The sequence below is a fragment of the Melanaphis sacchari genome, unplaced genomic scaffold, assembly GCF_002803265.2.
Source record: "Melanaphis sacchari strain LSU unplaced genomic scaffold, SCAv2.0 Contig42_pilon_pilon, whole genome shotgun sequence".
In the NCBI taxonomy this organism is placed as follows: Eukaryota; Metazoa; Arthropoda; class Insecta; order Hemiptera; family Aphididae; genus Melanaphis; species Melanaphis sacchari.
Genome location: NW_020271275.1, coordinates 631,699 through 656,440, shown reverse-complemented (window position 1 = coordinate 656,440; position 24,742 = coordinate 631,699). Strand labels below are relative to the sequence as shown.

The 24,742-nt window shown below is 28.9% G+C and overlaps 1 protein-coding gene across 5 annotated transcripts; it reads right to left on the bottom strand.

Moving 5' to 3' along the window:
• Nucleotides 1-122: 122 nt before the first annotated feature.
• LOC112597634 (dynein heavy chain, cytoplasmic) lies at nucleotides 123-21,464 on the bottom strand. Of its 5 annotated transcripts, XM_025343757.1 has the most exons (65): nucleotides 21,148-21,464; nucleotides 20,764-21,033; nucleotides 20,581-20,680; nucleotides 20,333-20,506; nucleotides 19,976-20,234; nucleotides 19,499-19,906; nucleotides 19,314-19,435; nucleotides 19,020-19,257; nucleotides 18,648-18,956; nucleotides 18,439-18,574; nucleotides 18,176-18,375; nucleotides 17,943-18,116; nucleotides 17,801-17,827; nucleotides 17,391-17,726; nucleotides 16,916-17,320; nucleotides 16,735-16,856; nucleotides 16,467-16,650; nucleotides 16,147-16,407; nucleotides 15,845-16,070; nucleotides 15,499-15,758; nucleotides 15,117-15,326; nucleotides 14,613-14,759; nucleotides 14,201-14,373; nucleotides 13,385-14,123; nucleotides 13,036-13,318; nucleotides 12,716-12,973; nucleotides 12,123-12,357; nucleotides 11,867-12,053; nucleotides 11,681-11,804; nucleotides 11,527-11,615; nucleotides 11,394-11,423; nucleotides 11,055-11,290; nucleotides 10,786-10,963; nucleotides 10,218-10,442; nucleotides 9,990-10,147; nucleotides 9,708-9,918; nucleotides 9,412-9,571; nucleotides 9,148-9,335; nucleotides 8,958-9,076; nucleotides 8,702-8,861; nucleotides 8,449-8,642; nucleotides 8,069-8,330; nucleotides 7,810-8,001; nucleotides 7,460-7,640; nucleotides 7,164-7,408; nucleotides 6,531-7,104; nucleotides 6,263-6,461; nucleotides 6,085-6,202; nucleotides 5,776-5,991; nucleotides 5,558-5,713; nucleotides 5,313-5,486; nucleotides 5,083-5,247; nucleotides 4,217-4,514; nucleotides 3,758-4,146; nucleotides 3,297-3,695; nucleotides 2,927-3,219; nucleotides 2,648-2,861; nucleotides 2,396-2,590; nucleotides 1,689-1,891; nucleotides 1,492-1,622; nucleotides 1,089-1,420; nucleotides 824-1,021; nucleotides 584-761; nucleotides 432-528; nucleotides 188-359 (listed from the first exon to the last, which is right to left on the bottom strand). In XM_025343757.1, the coding sequence occupies exons 2-65, from the start codon at nucleotides 21,026-21,028 to the stop codon at nucleotides 188-190; spliced, it is 14,091 nt and encodes a 4,696-aa protein (XP_025199542.1). In that variant the 5' UTR covers nucleotides 21,029-21,033; nucleotides 21,148-21,464. The 5 variants fall into 5 exon arrangements, with proteins under 5 accessions (XP_025199543.1, XP_025199542.1, XP_025199546.1 ...); XM_025343758.1 differs by lacking the exon at nucleotides 21,148-21,464 and having other exon boundaries at nucleotides 123-359; nucleotides 20,764-21,028; XM_025343761.1 differs by lacking the exon at nucleotides 11,394-11,423 and having other exon boundaries at nucleotides 21,148-21,463.
• Between the last annotated feature and the right edge of the window lie 3,278 nt (nucleotides 21,465-24,742).

Sequence of the window (24,742 nt, the reverse complement as noted above, 5' to 3'; positions counted from 1 at the left end):
TTAAATTTATAATAAAATAGGTTTAATTATTAAATAAATTCACAGCTTTTTGAAATATTTGTTTTGGGATATATTAGAATAAATGGCACCGTGCTTTGGACCAAAATAGATTATTTAAATTTATTAAATGTATTATGTATATATAAATATACTTTAATTAACATTTTATTAGTTCATATTATTTTACCTAATTTAAAGCAGCAGATGTTAATAATGCAACACCTCTTTCATAGAATGTGTGATGATCTTGTCCAGGAGCTACATCTAGTTCCACGGTGAATAATAATTCAGCTCGGGTAGAATTCAAATATACTGGTAAAGACAGTTTATCAGGTCTTAAATGACCTTCGGCTGATACACTAAAAAATCCAATTTTTATTAAGAAAATAAACTTTGACAAGACATGTTTAGTAAATAAAATGTATACTTACTGTGTCCATCGTAACAATGTCACTGGTAAATCAGTCATTATGGATGAAGTTAATAACAACTGATTATTACGACATTGTGCACCCTGTAGTTTTAAACCTAAAATCATAAAAAAAGGATAACACTAGAATTTTTTTTTTTTTTTAAAGCTTACCTATAACACCAAAGCTACATTCATCTTGTTGAACTGAATCATACTCTAATGCATCAGTAATAGTTACATCTAGAATCAATTCTTCTAAGGACCAAGAGTTGGCTTGTGCAATACACTGTCTGGTCGCTGTAATGTAAGCTTCTGGATTTAATAGACCCCCAAGCCATACTGGGAATGACTATAAAAGCAATAATTGTGAAAATAGTAATACAAAATTATACTCAAATATTTATAACTTACTTTGATTTGATTGGCACCTCGTTGAGAAACAAGTTGTGATACTTGTTGTAATTGTTTGACACGTTGACTAAAATCAGATACCCATTGGATAACTGTACATCCGCTGGGTACTGTGTATCGGCGCCAACCAACTGGCAATTTTCCTTTAACCAAATCACTAAACAAGCTTCTATGATAATTGGTTTGTTTTTTTTCCCCCTATGAATAACAATTAATAAATAATTCAAAAATATTTATGTACATTGTAGTATAACATTGAACATACTTGACATATAGCTACTACTTCATTTAAATCATGTATAACTTCCTGTAATAACTTTGAACCAAAATTGACTTCTCGTTCGAAATATCGATAAAGGGGATCCTTTATATTCTCTACAGTACGTTTTAATGTCTGAAGTGACTGAGGTAAAAGTTGTAGCCAAGTAGTTGCTGAGTTGTGCAACGTTCTCATCCATGCTGGACGACCATCAGATGTTGGAAGTCCAATACTAGAGTCAGGTCCTCCATCTTTAACGCCTTGTTCAGTAACATAAGCAAGTTCATCTTCATCTTCTAGTTGTTGCATCTTCAATAATTTGCTAACCAAATCGGTACCTATTTAATTAAGAATTAATTATAATAATGAATTTATAAATAAATATTGTTTTTTTTAGTTTTTGACATACCTCTAGTTGTCAGTAGTACTTTTTCAGCATTGTTTGGTAATCCTAGCCAAGATGGTGATTGTCTATCAGACAAATTTTCTATCCAATGTAAAAAGTGATCACGCCTTGATCCATTGGGCATTGTAATATGCCTAAAATAAATTTGTTTGGTAAATTAACTAAAAAATTAAGATAAAAATAAATATGTTCTTCAGTACCTATTATCTCCTCCAACACCATCTACATTAGCTACTAATGCAAATCCTGTTTCAAAACTACGCGCTGTAAACAACTTGCTTAAAAATGATGTCAATAGCCTTTGATCGTAGTCATTGTCAATTTTACCACCATAAATACATTGTGATAATAATGTAACTAATGCATCCCATGGAATTTTTTCAGGAGGTAAATTTGTACGGCTCTAATTGTTTATTTAATTAAATAAATAAATTTAAAATCTATTTTTTTTACTTAAGAGGATACTACACTCACATGTGGTGTCTCCATCTTACAAATGTATAGCATAACAAATTGTTCATTCTGAACAATAATTTAACTCTGATATATTTAAAATAACAGCGAATTGACTCAATAATCAAATCTAAAAGTAAGAATATTACCTAATGAACTTCATAGGCTTTTTTTAATATTTAAACAAGTTACAAGAATTTTAAAAATTTAAATTGTTTATACATTTTAAAATGTTCATCACTCACTTTCAAATAAAAATATAAAAAGATGCTATAGGATTCACTAGTTTATATTCTTACTTATAAATTTGATAATAGGTCAATGTACTGTAATATTAAACATGACAGAGTTAAATGGATTATTCAGATCAAACAATTTTTTATGCTATGCACTTGTAAGACAGAGATAATACAAGAGGGTGTAGCGTACTCCTTAATATAAAATTAGAACATACTTTTGCTGTTGTTTCAATCCATGTATCCAATGTGTCACAAGCAACTCTTAGATCAGATTCATTGAATTCATAATGTTTAGCCCAACCAAGTGGAGTATAACGTAGACGCTCTTGAACAATTGCATGGAACCATGCAAGTAAAAAGTATAATCTAGCTCTTTCATTGGGTACTTTCATCATGCGTGATGCCGGAATCTAAAAACACATTATATTAAATACATTCTATATAAATTTTTAATTTTTAATACTTACAGTATTGAATGTCCGTAACAAATTAGCTTTTACACCGGGTGGTGGTTCAAATACAAATATACGTCCAGCTCTCAATAAATTTACAGGTACGGCAGAATTTATTTCCATTGTTAAAAATAGTCTGAAGTTAGTATGTGGTTGAAGACTGTGAAGTTTCTTTTCAAGCTGTACTAACCATTGAGGAGCCAGATGAACATTTTTTAACAACACCCATCTTGAAATATTTAAAAAAGCAAAACATTATTTATGATAAGACAAAATTAATATTATGTTATATACCGTCCAAGACGAACAGCAGAATTTATGGCATCAGTAGCTTGACGGAAACCTTCAGCTGAACCAATTGCTACAGACGACAACAATTGATTATGTTGAGTAGCAAGATCATCAACACGACCAGAAGCATCATATCCAGGGGCCGAACATAAAAGTGCTGGTACACTACAGTCTAATTCGTTTAAGACAATAGTTGCCAAGTCAGGTTCTCGTTCTGCTGAAGAAGTTAATTGAGTACCCAGAGTTGCTTCAACAAATAGATTAGCTGATGCTATCACTCTATCTGGTCGGAATGCCTAATTATAGAATTGAAAGAAATAAATAAATCACAAATGTTTATGATATAATTAACAACATGATGTTTAAGAAATACTTGAATAGCAAGAAGTTGATACATGGCGGTAGCCACAGGACTAAATGGAGTTGATTCATCCCACAATTTGGGAACACATTGTTCAGGTGTATTCTGTGCAAGCCATGGGCCAAACTCTGGCATCTCCTCAACTCGTTCTGATAAATTTTTAAATGATGAAATTCTATGTGATAATCTAATCATGGCTTCAATTTGTTCTTGGTTCAGACTACTAAGAGAACCCTGTCCAGATGAGTTATTGGAACTCAAAACTCCTTCTTTACCACGAAGGAAGAATTGGAATTCTGAGTCCAACATATTGCCAATTGGAGACCCCTTTAAACTGATTCGACACAACAATATTGCTAATGTCAACCTATCATTATGTAACATTCCTCTGGCTACTCTTTCGTAACAAACCTAAACATGATTTATTGGTTATTTTAAACATCAATACAAATAATTATTTTTATAATTCTTACAGTGAATAAATCCTTAGTAACAATATCTAATCGAGATGTGTGATCAGTGACAGATGCCAACCTGGGATTAGACAATAACACTGAACTGAAGATATCCAAAAAGAATTTTAATGAATACTGGTAAAGGAAATGGACTTGATTTAAACTGTCCATAGTAAAGTACATATTACTACAAGCTTGTGCTAAAGGTTTATATTGTTGCGAAACTGTTTCAATTTCTGCAATAACTTTATCTGTTTCTTCCACCTTTTTGCTTATATCTGCTGCTTCTTGTTTAAGTCTTTCTAATGTTGTTATGACAGAATCATTATCCAATATTTTACCTTTAGCTTCATTTAATGCTTGTAACAATGATTTTTCTAACTGTCTCAAACGTAAATGGAATTCACCTAAAATAATAAGTTTATATTTAATATACATTGATAAATAATTAAATTTATAAACTATTATAATATAGACCTTGAAGTTTGAGTAAGTCAGATCGTTTTGTGTCAATATCTGGCCTTTCAGCCTTTAATACACGATCTAAGCATTGGCTTTGTAATGATGATCTAGTTACTGTAAAGTTAACAAACATTACTCTCGAGCATATGTCTGGAGAAAATTCAACTGTTGGATCACGAGTAGACAAAAATATGACAAATTTTGGTGATAAATCAATATCTTGATCTCCCAGTGTTATTAAAACACGACCTCCAGTACGACGTAATTCTCGATTCAATACAGGATTCAAAATTGGATCATAGTTTTCAACATCCTAAAAATTTAAATATGCTGATGATATACCTCTAACATAACTAAATAAAAGCACTAAGGGGAGGAAGTAGATAAATGCTTTGCTGTATAGTAGGCGTCTAGTGGACTTTGTCATTAAGAAGTCACTACAATGTACATGTTAAATTTAAATTTAATGATAAATCATTGCATACAAAAAATAATTATGAGCAAAGATGGTCTATTAGTCTATCAACTATTACTATAAATATTAATACATTGATAATATTATATTAATACAATATAACATTAAATCCAATTTACTACCAGATACTACCCACATAATTAAAAATCAAGGTATTTTAATGTCCTAAAAGACGATGGTACAAAAATTAAATAAAAAAACAGATCATTGTAAATTATTAGACACATTTCTCTGGTTAAAATATAAAATATTTACAACAACCATTGACAATAAGATTTTTTCTAAAACAAAAAAAAATTATTTGAGATGATAATAGTGATAGTAATTAACTAATTTATTACTTTAAACATTGTGAGAAAAGAGCAGCAATCAGGCATCGACAATTTAATAATAGAGAAGTACTTACTTGAACAAGCAATGGATTTCCGAAACGTAATGCAGATTCAAGATTTTTTCTAAAGGAATCATCCAAGAAACTTGTTTTTGTGATTTTAGCATCGGCATACTCTTTGAGAATAAACTCTGTAGCTTGTCCTGAAGGATCAATTATTAATGGATATCTATTGTATCTCTAGAATTAAAAATACAATATTTAATAAAACAGTACAAAAATTATAAAAAATTGACGACAAATACCTTTAACATAATAGCATTTTCAGTACATAAGTCATCTGTAGGTAATGAATTAGCATGCCAGCGAAGTCTTTCATCTGGATTAGACAAATATTCAGTCAATGCTATATCAGATCTATACTGAATACCAGCTAAATATAAATGCTGACACCAAGTAGTAAACAGATTTTGGCGATACTAAAATAAAATATAAATTATTAAGTAAGAATAAAAAAACATTAAAATTAATAACAAATATAAGCACAAACATGTTGATCAAAGTAACCAGCATAAGCTAAATAGGCTGATGATAATAGAACATCTCCAATAATTGTGGCCATTTGAGATCTAAATGTATCTCTTGTGCTTTCCCATCTTTCTCTTTCGATCACCAAAGATTTTAAAAGAGCAATTGATCGATCAACCTATAAATATATTTAATTTATTAAGCAAATAATAAAAAAAAATCATTAATTAAAAATCATACTTTGCTCTGGACATTTTCTAGATCAGATTTAATTGCTTGAGCTTGTGAAATTAGTTGTGCATACTCTTCTTGATATTCAGTGATTGTTTGTTCTAACTGAGCAATAAGCGTTGTAGTTTCTTCATTTTTAACTTTGTTTTCCGATGCTTGATTTTCAAGAGATTTCAATTCATCTCTTAATGGTTCTACTTTTTTTAGTACATCCGCATAGCTAACCTAGAAAATAAATTTTCATCAGTAATTTGATAAATGCACAAATTCACAAAATATTATCTATAGAAAACAAAACAAAAAAATTTAAAATAATACCTGAGCTATAGCCCATTTAACCATAGGACCACAAGCCATACTAGCACGATTAACTTTTTCAAATGTATAATCTGGGTTATTCAGATATCTACTGTGCATTTTTTCACGAACATCATCACTGTAAAAATAATTTTTATTAATAAAATTTAAATTTTTAATTCGCTTTAAAATGACTTACGAAATATTTTCTGTACTAAAGTTGTTAACAATTGAATTAATGAAATTTTCTCGCATAACAACTGCTCTGATAGCTTTCCAATCAGATGCATTTTCTCCGAGCAACAAACAAATGGACTCCAATGCCAACTTAACAACTGCAGGTGGATTAGCCATTGATCGTACCTCAACTAATTGTTGTTTCTTGATTTCCTTTACAGCTATAAATAAGTTTGTATTTTATAGTTATGGATTTAAATCTAATAATTAAATATTTAATTGTGTATTACCTTGTTGAGCATCCATAACAGCAGGTTCAACATGCGCAAGATCAGCCATAACATCTTTTCGTTTTTCTGATATCAATACTTGTTGCGCCTTGATTTGTGCTTGTATTTCTTGTGATTGTACTTTACGTTTTTCAGCTTCATGTTGTTCTTTAAACATCTGCTGTAATTTGGCATTGGCTGCTTCATTTTTGGTATTCAATTCTATTGATTTGACTGCTAATGATTTTTGCATCTCTTCCACCTGTTCAACAGTTTCCGCTATTTTTGACAAACCCACATTTAAATGAAGTTGTTGTTCTTCTAGTTCAGCTCTTTTTTCTTTGTGTAATTTTACAAAATGATTAATAAAGTCTAAGTAATGTCTAGGAGTAATTGCCATTGTTCGTGAGCCTCTTTTAACCAATCGACTATTTGCTTTATGTAATGTTTGATGCACATAAACAAAAGCATTCACAACTGCAGTACGATAATCTGGAATACTAGGGACTAAAGAACACGCAGATGGGAAGAAATCAGGAGCTTTCCACATTGGTGGTCCATCCAAGTCAACAGATCGAGTGAATTCTTGACCAACCTATTAGAAATAAATGAAAGTCAAAAAATTTAATTTTAAGTTTAATTAAAAATATTTACCTGGAATAATGCTGTATCTGACCAATCTCCAAACCAATTAAGAACACATCTGTTAAAAAGTGCAGGAGAAGTAGCTGCTCTGTCTTTTAATCCTTCTGAACTAGGATTCATTGTGAAAACAACATGCAAATTTCTCATTACTTGACCGGTAAACCATTTATAAAGTTCTTCATTTGAATCTAGCATAAGACCTTCTCTTTGACTTCCCTCCTTACATTGAGTCATTAAAGTGGTATATTCGTCTCCTAAAAAAGAAAATAAATAACATATATAAAAACTTTTTAATTATTACATACCTTCAAATAAACCAGGGACTTCTCCATTAGCCAACAAAGTGTTCATGCGTTCAAGAAAACCTGATTCTAATACATTTGATTCATCAAGTATGAACGTTATTTTTTCATTTTTACACCCTGATCTTCTCAACACTGCTCTCAGATCTTCATCAAAGTCTTCACTTGTGTATTTGTTATGTACCTAAGAAAAAAGTAACATGATAATCCTGATAAATATTTTTATAATTAAATCTACTTTGACAACTAGTTAAGCAAAACATTGCAATTAATAGTAAAAAATATTTGTCAAAAGACTAATGATAATTAAAAATAGTATAATAAAATTAATTTAGTAGTTAAATTATACTTACCCTGATTTGAAATACTGAAAGACCATTCATAAACGCTACAAATCTTGATAATGTAGTCTTGCCAGCTCCAGAAACACCAATTAATAATAAGTGACCTTGAGGTTGTCTAAATATTCTGTCTATTCGTAATACATGATCCAATACTTCATCAAAAAGTACAATTTTAACATCTAATTCTTCTTCATAAAAGACCTGAATAATGGTTTGAAAATAATAATAATTATGAAATGATGATTAAATATGGAAACAATTTAAATACCTTTAGCCTTGCAGCAACATAATCACGTAATTGTTTTCTTTCAACAGGTACATAATCTTTATGTAACCAATTACTATAAAGTATTGGTCTTTGAAGAGCTTCTTCTTTATTAATTCCAGGAAAATGTTTCATGGCAACTATATCAATATTTTCATTAGTCCATTGACGTTCAACATCATCTACTAAACGATCTTGGAATAGACGTAAAGCTTCATGAGCCCACAGACGTACTAAACCATCAACGCTCAATGTTTCTAAAGGCCTAAAATTATTTTTAAGCTTAATTTTTGTTAAAGATTCATTTATCATAGAATACAATTTTTATCAAATAATATTTTCAAATCATACATAAACATTAAATTTTTAGCAAAATTAATTACCTAATTGCCTCGCAAATTCCCCTGACCCAACGTGTCATCTCTCTAGGAGAATATACATAATGGGGTTGCATATCTTGAGTAAAACGATCCTGAGATGCTAAATAAAATTCAACCATTGCATTTGTTAATGGCTCTGCATAACCACGAAGAGTAGGAATCAATCGCAACATTGCTCTACTGAAGGTTCCATAAATCTAAAAAATTAATAAATACATTAATTTTAAATGAATAAATGTAGGAATATATGATTTACTTGTTTCAAAGAGGTTTCTCCAGGATAGTCAACATATATTACTGGAACGTGACGTAAGAATCTATGAGATAAAGGTTTTCTACCAGGATCTGTCGGTGGATTACATGCTCCAACAAATTGTATTCTCTCCAGAGATACCCAAGCTTGATCTCCAGTTGGTCTACAATTATTTAAAAAAAATATTAAGGTTTTATCACTAATAATAAAAATCATTTAACTTAATTTACAAAAAAAAATAATATAAATTTCTAATTACTTGTAAAAACCTCTTCGTTCTACTAATTGTCGCAAGAATGATATTACTCTTTGAGTACCATAATTATCCATATCAGGTAAATTGATTTCATCACAGAATAGTACCAACCATTTACCAAGCTTTATACATAACAAAAAACAAATATTAACTTAAATTTGAATATTACTATGCAAAAATAATTACTACTTACTTGAATAGGAGACAGGAAAATTCCATTAGGTGTTTTTCTGTATTCACAGTAATGATCAAATGTTTTTAATAAAAGTTCTGGGGTAGTTGCTGAAGAAAAGTTCAAGCCAACAACTTCCATGTCAGGAAGAGCTCTTAATGCCGAAAATAAGGTCATTGTTTTACCAGAACCAGGAGGACCACATAAAACTGATCACATTTTCAATTATTAATTTTGATGTTTTTGTTTACTTTAAGTAACTATATTAATTATTAATTAAATTACCCAACGGTTTGTGTTCTGCAAGCCAGGTGTAAAGCAATGTTTCATGTCTTACAGTGTCTAATGTAGGAACAACAACATCGGGCGATGCAACTTTATGTGTTTCAACTTCCACTTGTGGAACTCTACTAGACCAAGGAACCCAATCTCCATGAACATTGATCTATTAAAGAACAAATTATAAAGAAATAACTAAAATAACATTTACAATAACTACCAATTATGTTATTAAATTGTTAAAAAAATAAAATATTAATCACATTTGTTCACTTAAAAATTAACTCAAATCAAAAACTTACTTCATAATCAATAATGTTTTCAGTCATTGGTGGTAAAGCTACTGTTGTTACAGACCTTATAAATTCACCAATATCAGAACGCACTTTCAATTTTGCATCACCAGCAAAACTCCATAATAAAGCATAAACCAAACATTTTGGAATATACTGTTCTAATTGGTCATGAGGAAGTGGAAAATCTGAATGAGTTCTATTATATTGAAGAACATTTCTAAAAACAATAAAATTGCATTTAATAATTTTTATTCATGTTAAATATATTCCTTTTACAAGATGAATTACCTAATGCTTTGATTAATCATAGAAAATAATGATCCTAGCGCTCTTAATCGGGTAAAATCCATAATATGTTCTTGTTTTATAGCATATTCCAAGCATCTAACAACTAAACCATCTGATGATAAATGAGGTTGTAACATTGTAACAATATCCAACTGAAGCTACACAAACAAATAATATTTAACTTAAATCATAAAAAGCATTTGTTTTTAATAATTTATACAATTATACCTGTAATGATGGGGACATAAATTGTTCAGCAGTAGATCCCGATGTAGCAGAAACTGGTTGAGGAATAAGAGATATTGAATCTTCATCACCTTCATCAATAGGTATATTTTTTAAACGGCTTAAATAATTCTCAAATATCATTTCAGTAGTTAAAACATCTTCACTAAACCATATCATACCACAACGAGATACAGTAGCAAGAGTAGCATATTTTAAATCTTGTACCTAAAAACATTTTAATTATTATAACATTTAATTGATATAAAACTAATTTAAAATTTACTTTTATCTTAATTATATTTTTAAAAAAATGTCAATGTATTTTTCAATTAAAAACAAGCCATTAGATTAGGTAATATAAGGTAATATACAACAGTTAGATTTAATGCACATAAAAATACTACTAAGAACATGGTGTTTTATTTTGAATGCATTAACCTGGTATTTATTAGAACAAAATAAAAAGCCAAACAGCAAAAAAAAAAAAATTGAATTTTATTAAAATTGTTCATAACTTTAAATCATATCATTAATACAAAATATTTAAACAATAGTATCTACTATTTACCTCAAACATAATGCGGACATTAGGTGGAAGTGATAAACGTTCTCCATTTGGTAATGTTAATAATTTGTTATCATCTAAAACAGAATTTAAATTTTCAACCCATTCAGGGTCAACATCACCGTCAAAGATGATCCATTGTCTTTTGTTTATTTCACCACGAACATTATCAACAATTTTTCTAAAATTAAATATTATTATTTAATAATTAATAATATTTATAAAGGATATAATTTTAAAATATAAATTAAATATTTTTATATTATTCTTACCTTAATATATGAGTAAATAAACCATCAGTCCATTCCCTAGTATTGGGGTCTAAAGCACCATACAAAGCTTCTTTAGATATAGCCTTTGGATCAATTACATGAGCTTGTCCTTCCATTCCATCCATTCTTTCAAGAGCTTTTAGTAATACTTTCCAAGCACTAGATTTACCTGATCCACTTGGACCAACCATCATTAAACCGTGATTTAATTCACAAATTTGATATAGTTGTAGTACCTAAATTTAAATTAATTGATTTTATATAAATTATAATAATTTATGAAACAATTACAATGAATAATAATTTAATATTAAAAAGCACAATAATTATTGAAAATACCTTTTGAATCCATGTTTCCCCCATATAACACTAGGAAGCATGGAAATAAAATATTTGCTCAATAGTAAATTAATTTAATTACTGAGATTTAGTATAAAAACAATTGTTAAGTAATTTATAATAAATATGCTACCTTTTCCATCCAAGGACCTCCAAGCTCGTCATCTTCTCCACAAACATAATATTCTTCTTGACAAACTTTTCGTATTTGTTCTTTCAATTCTATTACGATTATGTAAAAAAATATATTTCAGTTTTATTTTCATTTGAAAAATTATTTTATTTACCTGTCATTTGAGCACGTTTATATTGAACTTGAGGAAACACATCATTTAACAAAGAAAATAAGAGTGGAATATCTTCTGCGACTAATTTGGGTACCATTGTTTCACACACTGATTGAATCAATATCTACAAGTAATATAAATAATAACATTAAAAAAGAATAATAACAAATAAAAAATGAATTTTACTTCTTGCTCTGGAAGATTTTCTGCAATTTCAGCTTCATTCAAACTATGCCTTTCAGTTGTTGCACTAATACCTTTAATATGCTGAATACGATCTCTCTTAACATTTCCAGCAGATACTAAAACAGACTTTAATGCTCTCAATCCAAAATCATAATGAGATTGATTAGAAAGCTGTTCATCACATAATCTAAAATACATATTATACATTAAAATTTAAGTTAATTGTGTTGATGTCATTAAAGAAAAATTTATTTACTTGAAAAATGGTACTATTTTGCATGCTAGTTTCTCTGCTGTACGGAAACCTTGTGAAAACAGCATAACTTCAGCTATAAGTTGTCTATCAGGTTTAGTCATTGCTAATGATCGGAATAACTTTTTAAGATTGTCTGGAAGATTTGAACGGCCTGCATAGCCAGGATTCATAGTAATAAATATTGCCATATCAGTAGACACTCTGACTTGTTTTCCAACTAATTCCACAGTGATATCTATTTGAAAAAATTAAAATTATTAATTTGAAATACTAAAATATAAAGTTAGTTATATATTAAATTAATTTAAAAACTATGAAATTATTCATAGCAAAGGACTAATAAGAAGAATAACAATTTTTAAATAAAATATTTGATATAACCTAAGAAATTAATAAATATATAAAGATTTTAATTTTATTTACATGTTCAAAAATTAAAAATTGTTTAATTTAAAAAAAAAAAATAAGTAAACACAAAAGTATCTACATTAAATATTGTGTTCTTAATTAAATAAAATAACATAAAAAAATTAGGAAAAACCTGAAATATTTTTTCAAAGTAAAACACCAATTCTAGATTGTCATTTACTTACTAGTTTTCTTGGAATCCATTTGAGATTTCAGTGCTTCTTGAATAGTTTGTATTTGTTGAGAAACAGCTGATAACATTCTTTCTTCTAATCTATTAAATTCATCAAAACATCCCCAAGCTCCCACTTGACAAAGACCAACAAATATGCGTCCCATAGCTTGGAAATCAAAAGTTTCATCACAATTGAATACCAAAACAAAACGTCCTAATTGATGACCAAGAGCTTTGACAGACTCAGTCTTACCAGTACCAGCAGGACCTAAAATTAACAAATTAATAAAAGTAGAGTTATATTCTATACATAATAAAAATTATACTAACCAAATGGCGATCCTCCTAATCTAGCCTCTAAAGCTTGTGTCATAGTTAAGTAACAACGGTCAGTTAATGGAGTTTGAACTAATCTATCTTGCACACCAAGGTATTCAAACCCATAATAGAAATTAGCATTAGCCATTTGTATGGTAAGTTGTTTTAAGACGTCAGTCTGATTAGTGTCTAAATAGAAACGCATTTCACAAAGCCATTCAAAAGATCGAGGGCTTGATACCTTTCTAGAAATCAGTCTTCTAGTAATCATTCGCTTATGAACATATTCATTAATCTAAAACAAAAAAAGTAATAAAAGTTTTTACTAATTATTAACAATCAATATATGATAAATACATACTAAATATTCAAGTTTCTTTCTCCTTAATGGTGGTTGCTCTTGCAAAACAGAATCTGCTAAAAAGTTTAATGATGTTTCAACTTGAGCCAATACATTTTCCAAGGGAGTTAGTTTAGGTGCAGAATCATTTTCATTTTCACACTGCACTTGAATTTGGTGCAAAGCTGTTTCTATATCTTCACTCCACAATATTTGAGCAGATAACACAACAATCTGGGCTTGATAGTTATCACACCATGCCATAAAAGCATCATGGTCAATAGTATTTTGTTTAAATTGTTTGCTATTAGTAACTGCTTCACTTAGACGTGATGCCAAAGTAAATCGCATTTCTTTCTCAACCAAAGTGAGCCATTCATTGATTTTGGGATGGTCAGTTGTAGATATAGGATTAGTAAATATAACTTCTTCTCCTTCACGAGATGCCACACCAAGAATGTTAGTGGATGTTTCATCTAATATTATAGCGGCAACACCAGCAAACATTTTTTTGAAATGTTTCTGTAATCTTGAAATATTTTTACTGTTTCCAATAATTTCTAAGAGATCTTCATCGCCAACAAAATAAAAACGTGGAAAAGACATTCTTTCTCTTTCCAAATATTCTCCAAGAGCTTTTTGTATTTTTCCTAATAAATCAGCTAATCTTTCAAGAGACCGTTGTACTCCTTGAATATTAAGAACATCAATTACCATTCTTGATTTAGAAACTTTTTTCATCAGACCCAAAAAATCAGAACTATGAAAATTATAACACATATTATGCATATAGTATAAACATATATAATATACAAATAATAAAAAAATTATTTTTACCTAATATTATGGAATCTTGAAGTTTCAACTGGTAACAAAGTTTTTATATCAGCACTTCCTGAGAAAATACCTTCCAAATAAACCCAACGTCTTTGAACATCAATCCAAACATCAAACAAAGTATTAATTCGATTAAGTTTTTCTTCCCATGTTAAGGCTTCTTCTTCAAAAACCTAATTTCACATATAATTATATTATATACAAAATTATGTTATAACCACAACATGTGATCTATTACAATATTTCAAAAAGCAAAGTGTATTATAAAATTCTTTAAAAAAAACATGAGTCATTATAATACAAAATTTAAAATACGAGAAACATAGTATTAATAACACGCAAGCCAAATGTAATACAAATTTAAAGTGTAAAAACGGTCTTACAGCAAGTTAGTAGAGTAATAGATAATTACTTTATAATAAGGTGATAATTTCATAGCTGCTACTGAATTGATATGTTCCTTAACAGTATTAAAAAGTTCATCCCATCCTCTTATTAGACGACACTTGTTTTGATAATTGATTAAGTCCAAAGAATATGATTGCCAAGTATCTCGTACCTAACAATAGAAGTTAAGATTAATCTATAAATATAATTATAGTTTATTCATTAGTCAATACATTATAAATTGAAAAATAGGTTCTCGTGTGTAATGTTAAAAACTTTTAATAGTATATTTAAACTATGGTTTACATAAAAATTAAATCATTTATCTATTTACCTATATAATTCTGAAAATAAATGTATCATCAATAAAATTAACTAAAATAAATAAAAATCTTTTTTTTCCAAAGAAATAAAAACTAAAGAACTAATATTCATTATTGAATTATTAAATACATTAATTCAAATTAAATATAAATCAAATTTAATTTGATCAAACAAATAAAATAACATAATCTAAGTTTTAATTTACTTGTTTCAAAAATTCTTCTAGAGCCATTTCTCCCTGTGCAGTCATAATAATATCTTTAACAACTGCTTCATTTGCTTGTAAATCTACATCCCAAATTTGTCCTAACGTAATATCAGAAAACGTCCAGTTCACTCGAAGCTTTCGCATTAATTGTTTCCAATGACGATCTTTTAATGCATCTGATTTTAATTCTATTACAGTCATGTTCACCTGGAAAACATGAATTTCCAAACTTGTACATTTAACTACATTAATAAGCATTGATTCAATTTATTTAAATTTAATTTAAAATAAAAATATCATAGAAAAACTTTAATAAATGATAAAATAATTTTAAATTTAACCCCTAACTGCAATAGAAAAAAATAAGTAAAAAGCATACCTTAACATAACTTTGTAAAAGTTTTTTTACATATTCATACGAAGAATATTGTCTAAAACGAGCAGGTAATTCTTTTAACTGATTAGTTAACCCATCTAATTGTTGACGAAGTTTTCTAGGCTGAACTGATAGCCAAGGTTTTTCACGAATTTCATCAATCTGTATCCATATTTTTGAAAGTTCAGACCAAACACCTTTTAGATCTTGCATTTCTTCAAAAACCACTATCATACGATCTTCAGCACTTGATAATGCACTACCTAATAAATTGAACAAGAGTTTGCTAATGTATTTTTAAACATATGATAACTATTGTTACAATTTTCAAAAAAATCATATTACTAACCAGCTGGATCTTTAAGTTCTAAGGCTTCTTTAGCTTTAGCTACATTATCTCTTTCTTCTTTAATACGAGTAAATTTATTCTCAAATACTTGGAGCTGAGACAAAGCATCATCAGGTTGTGTATTCCCAGCTACTGGTTTACCCTGTTCCCATTCTAAAAGGAAATCATTTGTTCTGGTTTCTACAGCTTTATTTTCAGCAATTATCTTCATTTGAAGACTTTGAACCTAGTAATCCAAAATTGTATTTTGTATATCTGAATTGTTTTAAAAAATATATTAAATAAATAAGTGTATTAATTACTTGAGTTTGAATAGATTTGTCTTTGCGCTTAATTATTTCATTAAATGCGCTCCACTCTCCTTCAACATTATCTAAATCAAGCCAATTACTAGGAAATTGGAATCTTTGTCTTTCTAAAATCTTTTGTCCTTTTTTATAAAGATCAACTTGTTTTTCCCAGACTCTCATACTACGTTTTAAAGATTGTACATAAGTAATAAATGATACAGCATCAGATGTACTTGCAGCTTCAATTGATTGTTTTTCCATATCATTTCGAGACTAAAATAATTAATTTACTAAATTAATTAAGTACTTTTTAAATTAAATTAACAACTTACTTTAGCCACTTGAACATGAAACTCTGTCATACTATTACCGAGTAATCCTCCAAATTTATTCAAAATTTCTTTATGCCAAGAATCATATTTCAAGGCTACTTTACTTTGAACCTTACCATATTCTATAATAAATGGTCCAAGATCTTTTCGAGTTTCAGTTGTATCAAATGTTTTACGAGATTTTCTAAAAATTAACATTGTATAATTAATAAAATATAATTATTTGATAATTTTGTGATATTTAATACAGAAAATACATTATTCTTACTGAATATCATTTAAATAGGTCATCCAAGTATTGATATCTTCTCCCATTTGACTGTAAAGATTATCAGCTTGTAAATCCCATAAAGATTGGTAAATAAGCCATTCTGACATATATTTTTCAGCCTTAAAACAAATACCATTAAAAATATACTAAAATAGTTAAATATATTAAACATAAATACCTCATTTATTTTTCTTTCCATTGCTTCAAATGCAGCTGTTAAATATGTCTCACCAGATGGTAAATTGGCTAAAAGATCTTGATACGTCTGAGATGTTGGTTGATCTAAACCAACTTGGTATCTAGAACTTTGTAATCTAATTTGAGATGTTACTACAGCTTGCCATGCAAAAAATTGTTGCATGAGTTGAACACGTGCTTCACATAGATTTGGATATAAATAAATAGTTTGATTGGTTATTCTAACTTCAAGTATTTGCACTTTAATTTGAGGATCACCACCAAGCTTATTAGTTGGCTGAGGTGGTGCATCAGTATCCATACTCAAATCTTTCTGTTTTCCTTCTAATGCTTCAGTCCAAGCTTGTACACCTGCTTGAAGCCTTGAGGATAAACTTTTTTCAATCTATAATAGTAAAATCATGATTGATTATTTTAAACTACAATTAAATAAATAATTACTAGTAATTACACACCTGTTGATCAAGACGTGTCACCCAAATATGCAAATTTGAATATTGTCTTAGCGACAGATCATCTACTGCTCTTTGAATTTTAGAAAGAATATCTGCTAATGTGCTAGCCGAGTATGCACAAGTTTCTAAGGATTTAACATCCAAGTCAAGCTGTTCTTCAACTACCAAAAGATCTTCAACTTTTTCTTGAAAAGCTAGTATTTGTTCAGCATACTTTTGTACATATTGATCGAGTTTATAACTTTCCCATACCATTTGAATACCTTCTGCTATAAGAGCTTGAGTGTCTTTATGCAACCCAGCTATTAGTGGTACAATACTAGTTTTATCTTCAATCTGTGAAGCAATATTTTTGTTATTTAATACTTATTAATACAAATATTTTAACTATAACTAAATGCAACTACTACCTTTAAATAAGAACTCCTATTGATAAGCTAATTAAAAATGGAATAATAAAAATACATATAAATATCTTAAAAACAGATCAAATTTACTTAAAAAAAAAAACAGGTAAAAGTAATGCCTAATATTAATACATCAAAATCTTACTTTGTCTAAAGTACATTCATAAGTACGAACACTTTCACGCAAAGATATAGCAAATGGATACAACTGATTAGCTTGATGAGCTTTATTAACAATTGCTAAGGGTACACGGAACCCAAGATTTTTTAAATGTCTCACTTCTTTTGATAAAGTAATAATCTCGGGTAAAAAGTTGACCTAATAAAAACATAATCATGTTAGATAAATACATATAAATTTTTGAATTAAATTCTTACCCTAAGTTTTAATACATTTCCTCGACCAGTACGAGATCTTGTACTTTCAATAGTAAAAATTCTTCCAGATACACCCATATTTCTTTGTTGAACACCTCGAGCCCAATCATCAAATATGTCTTTAGTATTTAATTTTAGTCGAAAACTATCACCATCGGCTTTCAATTTCTGACCCTCTAAATGATCTTCCCATCCTTTACCTATTCAATAAAAATAATTTATTAAAATTTTTATTTTTAAATATTATGCATATTGCATCACACCTAAAACATCTTCAACTCGTCGTAGATAGGCAGATAACTGACTATCAATTAATTTTGCCCATAAAATGGAACCAGCTATTGGTGGTATGTCTTGTTGGTGGCTCAAAAAGTATGCTTTGCTTTGTGGGTATTGTGTCTAGAAACATCAACGTGAAAAAATTATTATGAATTTATGATAAAAACATTTATTATATTATTGAAAAACTTACTTTAAATTTATCATGGAGAGCTTCAATATCTTCTTTAACTTTATTAATAAGTTGAGTTTGATATTCCCGTATAGCTCCACGTATATGTGGCCTAACAAATAGAGCATTAAATCGAGAAAATATACGGAACATCTCATTAGCGTTGCGAGCTGTTCCTAATTGATCTCTAAGATGAGCAGTAATTCTAGCTTCAACTCTATCAATTCTTTCTTCATATCTTGCTACAGCTGCTTCCCAAGCTTCAACTCCCTCACGACTGATATCCAAACAATCCACAACTTTTATATTCTCATAAGCTGAATTCACTTCCTGATTATAAATGTATTGTTTTATAAATTAGTTAAAATAATTATTCTTCAAATTCTTCATTACCTCTATAGCACTTGTATCTGGAGCTGGTGATAATGAAACAGGACCTTGATCTTGGTCTTCACGCACTTGTGATTGTTGAGCTGTAGGTCTAAGAACCCTCATTATAACTGCTTGTAATTGTTCGTGTTGTTGTCTAAATTTTCTCATATGTTCAAGCCTTGTTTGTAATCTTTTATGATCTGGTTGTATACGCCAGACTACCTTGAATGTTTCATCTCGTTTTCTTTTAACTACATCCCTAAAATCGTTTCATTGATAAGTAAAATATTATAAATTTAAAATATAAATGTTTACCTCAAAATAACTTGAAGTTTATCAAATTCGTCATCATATGCGGTAAAAACATTAAAACACTGCCTCATGACTTTTTCAAATTCATCATAAGGTATATGCATTAAAAACCTAGTACCTAATACCTGAAAATAGTAATTTTAATTAATATAAATATTACAAACCTTAAAATAAAAAACAATACTTACTTTTAATAATTTTGATAATAAATCTCTGGAAATTGCTTCAACTAATTTTAATAATTTTGGTAAAGGATACTTTGTACTCCGTATTTTTCGTAAATGAATAAAAATATGTTCAATAGCAGTGCGAATACGATCTAAATCTGTTGCAGCTAGAAGATCATTGATAGGGAAATCTTTCATTAAAGTATTATAATCATTAACAGTAGCTAAAGCAGCCTTAAGACCAGTATCACTATCAAAACTGACAGTTGCATGAAAACGTTTCCCATGTTTTAAAATATCTAATGTAAGACCCACTTCTAAACTATCACGCTTATCTTGTATACGATGTAAAGCTCTTTCTTTATTTAGCCAAAAACTAATTTCTTGCAGAGCTGTTCCATTTAATGGATCTCTATCTAAATTTGTCACCTAAAAAATAGAATAAAATTTAATAAATACATAAAATATTACTAAAATTTTGTCTACAAAAAAATTTACTTTTTGTATTTCTTTAATCCAACGATTAACACCAGCTTGAAGCTGATTAAGAAACTTGGAATCTTCAACGAGAGCTCCAAAATCAGATACTTTGGGTTTACGATTTGGATCATCAGCAAATTTGCTTATTACAGATAATACAGTTGGATTTATTGTTAATGTCACTTCAGGAATATCAATATTTTGTTGTAAATGAAGAAGTCCCATTTCTAATTCAACCATAGTCTTTTCTACTGATGGAGCCATTTTATCACCATCTCTATATAAACATATATCAATAATTTAGAAAAAAATTGTTTGAATGTAATTAAAAATCCATAACAAATTGATAGCAAAAAATATATTGTTTAACAATACCTATCAGCTCTTCCTGATTCTTTAACATAACTTTTGAAGTATGGAGTAATAGCTTTACTAACTAATGCATGTAATGTTTCATATGGTGAACCATCATTAAACTGAACAAGTCGCACTTGACTTGGAATTGGTTTATCAGCTTCTATCACTGCTGCTCTTTTCATAAAGGATAAACTATACAAAAGTTATTTTAAAAATCATCAATTTAGTTCAATTCAAAATATTTTTAAAGGAAAAACATGGTAAACCTTGTCATTTTTTGATTAGTGAAAACAACTTCATTAGACAGATAAAATATTGGTATATCTTTATCGTCATCTCCATCGGCGCCATTTTCCGTCTCTTCATCTATAAAAAATATTAACGCCAGGGTATACATTTTTTTTTCGAAACTTAAAACTACACTAGATAGAAATCATCAAAACTGAAACCTTTATTGATGCTCTTTTGGACAAAAATAGTCGAAGTGTTCGAATCAGACAGAAATTTTTTGACGCATTCAAGATTGGAGGGATCGTTGAAAACCAAATCCAGCATGGACGTGGTTGCAGACTTATCGCCGTGCAAGACAGTGGACACAGTTTTCTTTAAATAGTCCACAAACACGGCCGTATCCATAATAGACAAAGAGTTGGCCGCGTTTTCGTCTAGCGACGACAAAGCATTAGCTGTGCCGCTGTCCAGCGATTCCGTCATCGTTCCTGCAAATTGAGGACGCCGAAAACTGAAGATTACTTGTCTTGTGAGCTTACTACATAATATAGATACGATAGACAACCGCAGAATCGAACCAGACTGGACTTGGCAGCATTTACCTGGGCAGAGAAGGGCAGGAACTAATCTGGAACTGGGGTTAGATGAGGGACGGGAAAACGCTAGAAAATCGAGGGCCGGTTTTCGCGTTTTCACATGTTGATGATAAGAGGGAAAAACCCGAGCAGCGACGTTCTATCCGGACTTACAGTTATATAGTTAAATAGAGTAGCACCGATACGAGTAAAAATTTGTACAAGAAACCGGGCTAAGGCGTCATGGCACGCGACGAAACACTAAAATTTTAATTATGATATTTATGCTAATTCGGACGACACGAGAACGAGACGTAAATTTTTGAATGACGGGGAGTAGCACACACACAGATATCGGATATGCACACACACAAGCACAGATATGAGAGTAGAGAGATAATATGCACCACCGACAACCTACAACAATTGATGCACCGTATTCACGTCTCTATAGAATTATGTATATTGTGTACAATACTATCGGTCCGAGATCCGTCAGCCGACTGCACTGATTGTCGGCCTACATCACACGCGGGTGTTCTGATCCGCCGACAGTGTGACCAACGTAAACAGGTCGAATCACCGATTGGCGCGTAGCCGTATAAAAAATATTTTGTTGTACTTACTAACAATAGTTACTACTTTTACTAAGTATTCAGTAGTCGTCGCATCGCGTAGGTAGCAAATAATTAATATGATATTATGATATATAAATAAATAATATTACGACATATTAAGGTGATTTCACACCACGCTTTCAAACTCGAAAGCACTGATTACAGACAATTTATATAAAAATATTTCATAATATTATAGTCAGCGGACAGCGATGTTACTTGTTAGTGACATAGTGTGAAAACACCTTTATGGATTTGTCTGCACTATATTTACGCAGTTATGTGGCGGTTTAATACTATGCTATGACCATACTGTTAAATGTCAATTTTTGTCAATACTCGTCATTACTCATTAAACGCGATCGTTTGACGAGCGTGTGTGCTGTGTTATTAGTTTATATAAATTTATGACGTTTCTCTTTGGATCGCTTAAACATTTTATATTTTAATAATTTAGAATATTGTGATATCTACAACACACAGTCATTAATAATTACTACGGTACTTGGTTTATAATATACTGTTATTGTTAATATTTATTACCTATTATAATTTATAATATATACACGCAGACCATATAGTCACAACATAGATACTTTAGTAATTGCAGTGCACCATAAACTGTTGTCAAGTTTATAATTGAAATCTGGTATAACGATGCAAACACATAAGTATAAAACAATGTCAACTGCACACTGCAATAGTAGATAGTCGTCTACAGCTATAGTTGATGTATTCGTGAACATATGAGATGAAGCTGGTGGAGAATTTATATATTATATACATATGTAATAAAGATTGACTGGTAGTGGTGGATTCAAGGAGGACTCTTTTAGCAGTTATATTATATTTGCAAGACCTAACACCAAATTTTAAATATCGTATTTATACAAATTAATATAACAAAATTGGCCCCCCTTACCCAAAAAATCCTACATCCACCGAGACTGCAGTGTATAATGAGCCATTATTAATGGCTATAATATACATTATACACTTGACGTAGGTACATATGATAATCAACTAGTTTCAAAATTTAATTTTTAATTTTTATAATTCATATTGTATAGGTACCTAAATACCTATACACCTATACGTACCACCGTGTTTTTTAGTTAATGATATTAAAAATAGTAATATATGTACAGGTATTTTAGCCTTTAAAGGAGTAAATTAAAAAAATATATCTTTTATAGACTGTAGTTTATTTCTAAACATTTTAATTTGGATTAAAAAATGACTACTATTAGTTTTATATTTTGGTAAAGATATTGATCGTATCATTTTTATACTATACATTATTACCTATATATAAATATAAATGATAATATCAATGTATATTGCTAATTTATAAAACATAATTTTAAATATTTAAGTTCAAAGTATACAAGCGCATTTAAAATATTGAACAATTTACTTATTACACAATAGTCAATAATCAAATAAATAAAAAACTTATTTAAAATACTAAATTGCTAAATAAACTCTAAAGTATAGTTGATGCATATATTCTTTGAAAAAAACATTTTGGCACATTCTTCCATTCTAATAATAGTCTTTTTAAACTATTTTTTTAATGCATCCTTTAAATTGTGTATCTATCTACTATTTAATATATCAATTTTTAATAATTTTAGGTCCAATTAGTTAATAATTAAAGTAATATACTACATGGTTGGTACTTATATTTAATAATACATTAATACCTATAATATTATATTTAATTGTATTGAATTATATTTATACATTAACCTATTAAATGATTTTTGTTAGATACTTATTGAAAAATAATAAATTTCAATTGTATTAATTATAAGATTAAATAAATAGTATTATATATATATAAAAAAAATAAAATAATTTTATTGTTTTTATTGAAATTAAACATACGTAATTTGCGTACAGATGCATAAGCTGGTAGAATGATAGCTGTAGCTTTAGAATATATATACTAGGTACCATTGATTATAAATAGTCCTAATTATAATCAATGATACCTACTACCTATATTTTTATTGTGGTTAGTACCTATAGTAAAATAGATACAACTAAAATAATATAACCTTAAAGGGGCTTAAATACATAACAGACAACTGTCTAACATATTAACATTTAACACTATTAACTTTACAAAATTATGAACAATTTACAGTTAAACAAAACTTATCATGAATAATAATATATATTTAAATAGATAGATGTAAAACACTTTTCAAAATTGGTAATGTATGTAGGTAAGTAGGTTGTTACTTATTACTTATTAGTTATTTGTTATTCTCTTTTCCCCAAAAATTGACACCATTGTACACATACATAACAGTTCTTACTTATCAGTTATTTGCACTTATCACAATTGGACAATGGTCAATGACCAAATTATTCTGTTCACTTCTCAACAAGTAAGATAAGAATAATTATTCAGGTGCTAATAAAATTTAACTCGTTAGCCTTAGAGGGATCCTTCAGAGAATGTTTTTCAATAAGTATAAAAGATTTTTCTAAAAAGATTAAAATATTTATATGTTGTTATCACCTCGATAAATAATTAATAATGATTGACCATATAAATTAAATAGGTATTTGAATGCAGTGATAGCTGATAAATGTATGTGCATTTTTAAGATTCGATTACAATTATTCTGAGCTGTCAACTGTAAACTTTAAAGTGCCATATGATTATAATTTATATAATATGTTATTTTTTAATTATAATGACCTATGACGTACAGGCTACAACAAAATAGTAATTACACTTACAAAATAATATTATAAGTTTAACATTTTAAGTATAGTTTACACTAAGAAAAACAATTATATAGATACAGATATTCATTGATATACATTTTTATATATGGTACATCTTTCAAAATAATTTGAATCTTTTTAAGCTGTTTAGAGACACTTGATATTTCCGGTTTTATTTAGTTATGTTTTTATAAACATCGATAGAAATATTTTACTTAATCAAAAATTAAAAAATGTAATGAAAAGTTTCTAATAAGCAG

Excerpts from the sequence above, each read along its gene's own strand:
- LOC112597634 (XM_025343757.1), bottom strand. The coding sequence starts at position 21,028 with ATGACGGAATCGCTGGACAGCGGCACAGCTAATGCTTTGTCGTCGCTA. Across the intron at positions 6,462-6,530 it reads TGTTATGGATGCTCAACAAG|CTGTAAAGGAAATCAAGAAA; the intron begins GTAATACACAAT and ends ACTTATTTATAG. Across the intron at positions 1,022-1,088 it reads AAGTAGTAGCTATATGTCAA|GGGGAAAAAAAACAAACCAA; the intron begins GTATGTTCAATG and ends TGTTATTCATAG.